Source organism: Terrapene carolina, unplaced genomic scaffold, assembly GCF_002925995.2.
Source record: "Terrapene carolina triunguis isolate 2854851 unplaced genomic scaffold, T_m_triunguis-2.0 Scaffold53, whole genome shotgun sequence".
In the NCBI taxonomy this organism is placed as follows: Eukaryota; Metazoa; Chordata; order Testudines; family Emydidae; genus Terrapene; species Terrapene triunguis.
This window is the reverse complement of record NW_020664404.1, coordinates 21270712-21280844: the sequence shown is the minus strand read 5'-3', so window position 1 is coordinate 21280844 and position 10133 is coordinate 21270712. Positions and strand designations below refer to the sequence as shown.

Sequence of the window (10133 nt, the reverse complement as noted above, 5' to 3'; positions counted from 1 at the left end):
TTCGAATTATCTAAATTCGGATTAATCCTGTAGTGTAGACATACCCTGAGAGAGCTGAAAAAACAGGAGCTTATCAAGGCTCCAAGAGTTGGTTCTAGCCTCATGGCCTTTACCAAGGCACCAATAAACAGAACGGTCTTAGCTGCTTATTCAGTTTGTGGGGGGCCCAAGCCATAAATTTCTAGAGAATTAAGCTCACATTTATATAAGGGATTTTAGTATTTGCAGCTGTGAAATAGAACCTTAGAACTATGAACCAAGTGCAAACAAATGGAAGCAACATTCTCCTTATGAGTCTGCATAGCCACAGCTCCAGTGCCTTTCCTGCTACTAAGAAGTTACCCAAACAGTAGTCCAAAATTAACAATACTCTGTTCAGTTTCACTGCACATACTGAAGAATCCTACAGGCAGCAATGAAACTCTCAACCTCTAGAGACCAGGCAATTAAAAAAAAAAAATTGACGATCCTTAGTCAGAGCAGATCTAGACAAGCATAGTAAAGACACCCAAACCCTGTCTACGTAAGTGTTCCAACCAGTGGTCACACAAATAGCAGGACACATCCAAAAAATTGTTAGTACAGACAATGCCCATATGAGCAAAGTGTAATAGGACATAATATTTTGTAAATACCTCTGAAGTAAAATGTATCTTTTTCATATGCGTGTGACACATGGTATCCCCACCTAGAGCACCCTCCACCTGCAGGCCCCAGCAAGATATGCACCCCTGCCTCAGTTTCCCTCCTACTAAGTCCCCAGAAATAGTCTAAAGAGTCTTTCTATGTGCAAACAGCCCTTGTGGGCTTAATTTATTGCAAAATAAAGCCCGGTGCATATAATAATTCCCAACACTGCAATCCACCAAATACAGCCCTGGCGTCCTTCACCGCAACCAAACTCTCCAGCACTGCCCTCTTTGGCTCCCTGACTTAAGCTCTCTGGTTCTGAGAGCCATCAGGCATCACCCTCCGCTGGTCTTAGATGTCAGCTCTGTACACCCTTCTCTGGTGTTGGCTCTCTCTGGCTCAGGAAGAACAGCTAGCTAGCCCCTCCACTGCTTCCTGTTCATCCCTCTCTCTTCCCAGGGACAGCCTGCAGAGCTTTCTGCTCTCTGCAGCTTTCCCCAGATACCTCCTCCAGACTTTTCCCGACTGACTCTCACCAAGGCTTCCCTCACACTCCTCAGATTCCTGATCCTTTATAGTCCCCAGGTGCTGGACTGTTCTCCTCACTGGCCAAAGTAGGAGCCCCTGTTCAGGCACAGGGAGCTAGACCTAATTCATTCACAGAGGCCAGACACCCTGAGACAGCATGGGATTCTGTATTTTTGCAAAGGTTAGGTATGAACATACTGAAAGACAACTGTACTGCATATACAAGTATCCTGACTTTCATACAATTAAAATCCCAGGCTTAATATTGTATTAACAAATGCTTGCTGCATTTGATATAACTTTAAGTAAATAATGCAAGTTTAATACAGCTTTTGGAGAAAAGAGTGTTTAGTGCTGACAATGTGCTCAGTGCTGTATAAGACACTAAGGGAAAGACTGTGCCAACCCCACTAGTACTATAAATTTCTACCTGAAATGCAAAAACATTACAAATACAGCTTTTGTATTAGTGGGGCATGAAAGGAAAGAATTGTTAGGCTTCCCTGTAATACACCAAATGCAAGAAGGCAATTTTGCATCACTTCTTCTGATAGGAAGCACAGAGGGAAGTAACAGCAGGAAGAAAACCGCGCATTCCGTCATCCGCATCGCTGACAAATATCTGTTGGCAATCTAATAAAAATACCAAAATAAAGATATTCAGAATTGTATGCAAGTCAAATGGAAGTTTAATTTGGTAGCAACACAGAACCATTGCAGCATGACTACTGATAGTTTAACCTTCAGATGTGGAGCCCCAAGACTAGCGTTGCAAGAGTCTTGCAGTTCTGGTTTCCGTACTGGCAAGAGCATGTGAATGTGAGACAAGGACGAAAGGACAGGTGGTAGGGAGTCCGGAGGACATGTATTTGCTAGCAGCAGAAGAGCCTCCAAAGTAGAAAGCAAGTATCTGAAAGAACTGGAAGACGAGTATGCAGAGATATTCCTTGCATTATTTGGCGCTTCCTTTCCTTCTATGCATACCAATCTTACATTTTCATGCCCCTAGAGAGGTTCACTCATTTCATGAAGCAGAACATGAAAAAAGTTGGGAAGCATTACTAGGAATAACAGACTCAGTCATTACAAGTTAGGGACTGATGCACAGGATTTCCTTCAACTTTTAACTTATTATTTAAAGTGTCATAGGTGGATGCAGTGCTTCAAAAATGAAGTGACTAACACTCATGAGAAGTGCCAGAACAGGTAGAGAACTGAAACCGACAGCACAACATCTGTTAATCGTGTGCCTCAACCCTATTCTGGCAGGACCAACTCATTAGAATGAGAGAGTAGTGCATACCCACCCGGGGCAGCTGAATGTGTGAAGACATGCCATCTCTTCAAGATAGAGAGGAAATGCCAGAAGACAACATAAAGCTGGATTCTTATTATCCGTAAGGGAGGGAGGTGAAATACGTGAAGTAGTTAGAGCCACAATTTTTTCCCCATTGACTCTCTCCATAGCATGAGCTTGTATCTGGGCACTTTTAGGGACAGAGGAGCTTCTGAGAAAGAGCTCTTTCCTCTACACTAGATTTCACCGCAGCCAGTGAAAACGCTTTGCTACGTGGCATTTCAAGGGAAACAGATGGAGTAGGCCAGATCATAACTAAGTGCAAAACTTGCACACACACAAAAAAATAGATCTCTGAAATATTTTCCATTACCTACTGTATACAGTCACAAACTACAAAGGTCTTTTTCACCTCCCAGCCCACTGTTCAAATATTCTACAGCCACCACACTGCTACATGACAAACAAGTTTATCTACTCTCAACTACTTTAGTAACCTCACTAGGAAAAAAACCAAGACCTGCAGCATCCTTTGCCCAAAGGAAGTACATTCCTATAGCTGACAAACCAGTTGGATCAGCGAATTTGCTTATCATGTACCTGTTATATTCATTGGCCGTACACTGTCAGTCTCTTTAATACGGATGTTCCAATTCAATTATGCAACTAATCAAGACCTACAAGTTATACCATTATTCTACAACAACCTTAAATTTAGTTAAGAATAAAAGGCTAACTAATGCTCAAATCAACCTAGAACGAAACTAGACCCCGATCTCAGAAAAATCAACTTGTCTTTAAAACTTATTGTGTTTACTATTTTTGATTTATGATTTTATGGGGTTTTTTTGGTTTATGAGACTGTATAATTTTCTTTGTTTTAATTTAAGACTTTAACACCAGCAAAAGATGCCAGGTAGGCACTCCCAGAGAAGGAAGTCCTCCATCTACAGAGCAGGTGCAGCAAATACAAGTTCTAGAGTGCACATAAAAATTGCTGCAATAATTAATCTGCCTGGGAGGAAATGTGCCTGATCAACAATGCATGTAGAAAGCAGGAGTGGCAAAAGAAATCGAACAGCATTTAATAGAGTTGCAGCAACCTGCCTAGTAATTTTAGCCAAGGATTTTAACCTATGGTAAACAAAGCTTTTGTAAGTACTATGCTAATGTCCCCTGTTCCACCTCCCCCAACCTCACATGCAACCACAGGCTGTAGTGACTTTTCAGAAATAGAGCCAAAAGGAGGCAGGCTCTGATACTACTACTTTCTCCTCTACCTCCAACATCTTTGCCTAATTGTTTGAAGGCCTAGACCAGGCAGAAATAAGAGCATCTCAACCAGTATGTAGGAGTCCAGTATAGAGGAGGAGGAGCCAGAAAGTTGCTGGGAAAAGTAATAGTCTGTGTGAAGAAGTGGGGGGAACTGGATTAATGAAGAAAAATCTTCAATTTTTGATTTATTTGGCTAAGGAGCAATGAGAAAAAGAAACCCAGATTTTGAAAGAAACAGGGCAATATACATATGCTATGCTCCCAATTCAGATTAGACCTATACTACCTGGAAAATTTAGAGCTACAATAGCTAGGATGTTTGAGTACCTTTATAAAGAAGGGCTCTAAATCCTACCTCCTCTAACCCATTTTATTTGAAAAACCATCCTCTTTTCCCCCCTCCTCCCACTGCCAACACCCTACTACACTTCTACCCCGATATAACGTGACCCGATATAACACAAATTCGGATATAACGCGGTAAAGCAGTGCTCCGGGAGGGCGGGGCTGCACACTCCGGTGGATCAAAGCAACATTTATATAATGCGGTTTCACCTATAACGCGGTAAGATTTTTTGGCTCCCGAGGACAGCGTTATATTGGGGTAGAGGTGTACTTTCTCCACAGCCACTTCACTCTGTTCTGCAGAGACAGAACAAGTGAGCAAAAGAGCTGATGTGAAATATATAAAACTCAAATTTTACCTTGCAGCACACAGCACAAAAGGAAGCGTACCTAACAGTTTTGCAGAGGGAGACATTCATGTCTGTTGCAGAGTCCAAGGAATTTTGGTCTTACCGCTAAGTTGCATTCGTGGAAGGGGAACAATCTGGAAACTGGACTGCTGATTCGCTTTCATGCTGCCGTTGCCCTTTAGGCCCAGGGAACCGCAACCTTCTGAAGTAAACCTGAGTTTGACTTAGAGGAAGAACATTTCATCTATCCTGGGCTCAAAAAGGTGCCTGAAGAGGATACAGCTTTTTGTTTGGTTTGGGGGTGGGGCACGAGGGAGGGGAAAGAATGGAAAAGGGCTCCTAGCTCCATTACCGTGATTCTTGTGTTACTGAGTCTCTATGCAAGACTATTCCCACTATGCCCAGTCTGGGGTAGGCGAGGCCAATAGAATGCTGCTCCTCGGAGGAAGAAAGGGCCTGAGCAACAGGAGGGGCGCACAGGATAATTTCAGTGCTGCGACTGCTCCAAATACCTCTTTTAAGGAGTCGCTGCAGCTTGTTAGAAGTTTCCCTGTGAAGGTCAATCAGCCAGACTGATAAGCATTTAGTGCCAAAATCTGCTTGGCATCAATTGGTTTGAGCCACCTAATTATGCAGAAGGATAGGGAAACTACCCAGTTTCTGAATTCCACAAGCAAAAAGCTTGAAGGGCTAGAGAGGCAGAAGATCAAATACAAAGGAACAGCGCAACAAGCCAGAGGAAATAGGTAGGATGTTTCCCTCTTTTGGGGGTTGGATGCAAGGAGAAAGGGAAGAGGCTGCTGCTGCTCCTCCATGCAGTTTCAGAAATACTAGAAATATCTAGGTACGTTTTGTGGTTGTGTGCTTTGGCAGTCACTTACCCTCCCAAATCATCCCCCACTAGTGTTAAACATGACAAGGCCAAGGCTTGCTTTCAAGTCCTGGGCAAGTCCTTTATTCTCTTTGCTCTTCACAAGGTTAATTGACACCTTATAAATCTCTGCCAATCCACTGTAGTTTCCAATTTGTGTCCTCTACACATCCTGTTTACACAGATGACAAGAATGTACTCACAAAGAAGTGGAAATGTTAACTGTATCATGTGTCACTGATTGTCCCCTACTAGAAATTAACAGTTTGTTGGTTTTTGGGGCAATTATTTAAACTGAGAAAACGCATTTAGGGTAAAGGAAAGAATTTCTTGTAAATAACAATACAAGGTTAGATTATCCGAGCCCACCTTTATGGCAACAATGCTGCCAGATGCAAGCTTTTGAAAAGTGAGATGATATGGGCAAAGTCATGCTATTTAGACTAAGTGTCAAGACCAGCATTTGTTCTTATTTTTGAGCTCTTAGAGAAACTGCAAGCACATGCCTCTCTCAATGTGTGTTTCTTACACTACTACATACACAGGAGGCTGGAATTTAAGGGTAGTTTGGAAGAATGTCTCCCACCAAAAGAGCTTGCCAGGAAGTTATCATGATGTCAGGTGAATTTACCTATTCTGCAATAATTCCAAAAAGGAGGCCAAGGCACAGTGAAAAGGAATTCTGCAACATTTTTGTTCTGTCCAGCTCTATTCTTGGACTAGGTCTCACACTTTCTGGTATAAGGGCTGCTGAAAACAAAGACTCAGACACACCTATTTGTATTAAAAGATTCCTAAGGATTATAGCTTTTGATGCAACTCTGCAATAGTCTCTTCCTTCTACAAGGCAGCAATATCTAACGCACAGAACAAGGGACTATGGATTAGGGTTTTATTGCCAACTTTATCATTAGCCTGTTATATGGGTTTGGACAAGCCACCTAAGCCAATTTCTGCAAAAGCTCCTGCTAGTTTTGGTGTTCAACCTGAGATGGATGTTCCAAAATGCTGAGCACTCACAGCTCCCACTATTTCAACTGGAGTCATAGGCATTCAACATCGGGGGAGGGGGGGAAGAGAGAAGAGGAGAACTCTAGCTCTAGGCACCTCAATTTAGATCCAATAATTAGCACCCATAATGAAGCACTGTATCAAGTTTCAACAGCAAGGAAGTTTGTTTCAATGGGGAAGTGATCACATTTTACCTGCAAAGCTACACCTGGCCACCAAGTTAAGACAACAATGTTCCCTCATTCTTGTATGGAAAAGCAATCCTTTGCCTGTCAAGTGAAAAAACGTATTCTTATTGCAGCAGCCTTTAATATTTCTCTTCATTCAGCTCCCAAGATTAAGAATTGTGTCTTGTAAGTCAAATGCTCGAAGATAAACTGTATATTAAGATCCAAGTGACCTCATTTTTGCATGTAAACAGCACAGGATGGGCTACACTAAAAGTTGTAAAACTGTAGAAAACAGGAGATGAGACCCTATTCTTACATACCAGTTGCAAATGTTTCTTTCCTCTCTTCGGTCAATATCAGTTAAGGATGAAGTTGGGCCAAATATGGTTTGGTAAGTAATAGCAGTCCTTATTTTTAGCAGGGTATCAATGCAATACATACTGATGCACAGCAGGGAGCTGATACATGCTGATCAGTGTGGCAATAGACACCTTACTGTACTTAACTAACAATCAAGCAGAGACACGTGTAGATAGAGGAAACCCACATGTGTCACTAAGCCCTGGACCTGCCTAACGACTGGGGTAGAAGAAAGAAGCAATTACATCTGTATTCTTCTCCGCTCCCACCCCCCCAACACTTACTTGGCCAGTGATGCCCGTGATGAGAGCCACCTTCCTGGGATTCATGTCTGCACAGTCCCCTACAATGAGTGCAGAGCTGGGACAGGCGTCCTGTGCCATGAGTCTGGAGGGGAGGGGCCCAGTTCCTGGCACTGCGGTTTAGCAAGAGTTGGGAGGAGACCGTGATCAAGGTGCAAGAGGTGGAGCAGGGAGTAAAGATGATAAGGGAAGGACCTGCACTGCAGCCGCTTGTGGGAGGAGCAGGGCGGTCAAGGTGTTGGATGCGGGGACGTGGGCTGCTGGGGCTGAACGGGGAGCGGGGCTGGCAGGGGCATAGGCTACAGGGTGCTGCCTGGACCAAAGATGAAGAGTTGGAAACTGGGCTACTGCAAGGGGGCGGGGTTTGCCCAGGCTGCTGCCACTGCCGGCCGCTGGTGCATTTCCGCGTCCCCGGAGCGGCTCCTCTCTTAAGGTGCAGCCGCACAGGTGCCGCGCCGCGCCGCTCCCGGCAGCAGCCCCAGGCTCGCTCGCGCTAGGATTTCGGGTTCGCGCTCCCAAGCATGCACGCGCTCCCTCGCTCCCCTGCTTGAAAAGCCGCCGCGGCGGCCTCCGCCAACCAATCAGTAGCAGCGTTGCTTCCTTAAGACAAGAGCTTGAGCACAGAACCCGGCAGTGTCGGGTGGTGGGGCCGCTGATTGGATAATGGGGTAAAGTGGGGGCGGGGCTGTCTCAGGTCTCAATCCGGCTCCGGCGGCAGCAGCCGCCGCCAAAAGCGAGACCCGACTTCCTGATGCAGCACCGAGGAGGCGGCGAATGCAAGGAGCGACATCAGCCCGGCCGAACGGCTGCGCCTGGAGCCCACAGCGCCCCCTGCACCGTGGAGGAGCGAGCCCTTGCTGGTAGCCGCAGCAGTCACCACCCAGGGAGGCACCACTCCCCGCTCTGATCAGCGTGCAGAGGCACAGCCCCTATTCTCCGAGCAGGCCCCAGTACGGGACCACAGAGGGGGGGGAAACTAGCAGAGGCAAAGGGCGGAACAACGGCAGGAGAAGTGGGGGAATAGCGCGGAGCGTCCCTTGCAGGCAGCGCCACTGCCCAGGAGAGGGATTTGGGGACCCTGGACAAGGGCAAAGCCACTGATGCTGCTTCTGGTGCTCTGGGATCCCCTCCACGGAGGCTGCTGGAGAAAGGCACAGCTCAGCCCTCTTGCTACGTATTCAAAACTCACGAGTCCATCTGTCAAGACTGATCATTGTACAACAAAGAGGATCAGACTCTTTTTTTATTTACCTTTAAAGTGCCCTGAGTTTGCATTTTCAAGCTTTTTGCTATAACCACAAGAAGTGTGACCCTAAGCAGGGCCAGCTTTAGGAAGTGCTGGGCCCGATTCAAACAGTTTAGACGGGGCCCCGTCAGGGATGACTAAAAAAAAAACCACGTAAAAACAACACATGGGGCTTGTACTGCTGCTGGAGCCAGGGCTGTGCACCCCTGATAGCAGGGGACTTGATTTGTCAGTCTCTCCCTCTTACCTAGCCCTACCTCCTGCTTACTTTTAGTAAAGTAACGTACAGATCCAGGCCTCCATGTTTTTTTTTGTTTAGTGTCCATGACCTGTCAGTGACTTTTACTAAAAAAAAAACATAACAAAATCTTAACCTTACTCATAGTATGTTTCCAGAAGGTATTTTGTAAGAGGTATTAAATGTAAACTAATGACACACAGGGCAGCAATAGCATTGTGTGATGTATGTACACATTATGTATAAAGAATTGTATGTATGCATGCTAAAACTATGTTCTTAAAATGTATTGCGAAGGCAACACATAAATCAAGTCTGTCCTAGCCCAATGAATGGTAATTGGCCTATCTGCCTGGCTTGATTACAGGCGGAGGACAATGAAAGTACATTTTACATACAAGATAAACAAAGCATTGAAACTAAGTAGCAGCAGAGGAAACAGCTTAGTGAGCACACCACAGGACAGTCTGCACCTGCCAGGAAGTGGGAGCAAAAGATAAATTCAAACTGGAACAGGTGCAGAGAAGGGCTACTAAGATCAGCAGAGGAATCAAAAACTTATGTTATGAGAGGAGACTCAAGCACCTTAGCCTGTTTAGCCTAACCAAACAAAGGCTCAGGGGAGATATGATTGCTCTCTATAAAATAGATCAGAGAACTTAAATACCAGAGAGGGAGGGGAGTTATTTAAGCACCAATGTGAACATAAGAATAAATGGATATAAACTGGCCATCAACAAGTTTAGGCTTGAAGTTAGAAATCTTTGCCTAACCATCAGAGAAGTGAAATTCTGGAACAGCCTTCTAAGGGGAGCAATAAGAGGGAAAAAAAACCTAACTGGTTTCAAGACTGAGCTTGATAAGTTTATGGAGGGGATGCTCTAATGAGACGGCCTACAATGACATGTGGCCCATGTGCAACTGCTAGCAGCAAATATCCTGCATGGTTGGAGATGGGGCACTAGCTGGGGAGGGTTCTGAGTTACTACAACAAACTCTTCTGCAGGTGTCTGGCTGGCAAGTCTTGCCCACATGCTCAGGGTGATCACCCTATTTGGAGTCAGGAAGGAAATTTCCCTCAGGTCAGATTGGCAGAAAGCCTGGGGGTATTTCACCTTCTTCTGCAGCACAGGCAGAGGTGAAAGTAAGCTGGTTCGGTGTACCAGCAAGAGCCAGTACGCCGTACTGGACCGGCTTCCCCAGCCGGCAATTTAAAGGGCCCTTTAGATTGCTGCCAGAGCCCCGGTACCGGAGCCGGTGGAGATTTAAAGGGCCCAGGGCGGTAGTGGTGGCTGGAGCCCCAGGCCCTTTAAATTGCCGCCAGAGCCCCGCTTCAGCAGCGGCAGCCGGGACCCCCAGGGCTCTGTCAGCAATTTAAAGGGCCCAGTTATGCTGCGGTTGCGGTAGCGGCAGCTGGGAGCCTCTGGCCCTTTAAATCACTGCCTGAGCCCCCAGCCGCCACTGCTACCCCAGGGCTCCGGCAGCAGGGCTCAGGTGGTGATTTAAAGGG

The 10133-nt window shown here is 45.7% G+C and overlaps 1 protein-coding gene across 1 annotated transcript in view; it reads right to left on the bottom strand.

Annotated features, from left to right (window-relative positions):
* GMDS (GDP-mannose 4,6-dehydratase) overlaps positions 1-7658 on the bottom strand; it is a 558168-nt gene extending 550510 nt beyond the window's left edge. The window contains exon 1 of the mRNA XM_024204061.3: positions 7122-7658. Coding sequence (XP_024059829.1) covers positions 7122-7220 — 99 coding nt within the window. The 5' untranslated portion in view covers positions 7221-7658. The remainder of the gene's footprint in view (positions 1-7121) is intronic.
* Positions 7659-10133: the final 2475 nt, after the last annotated feature.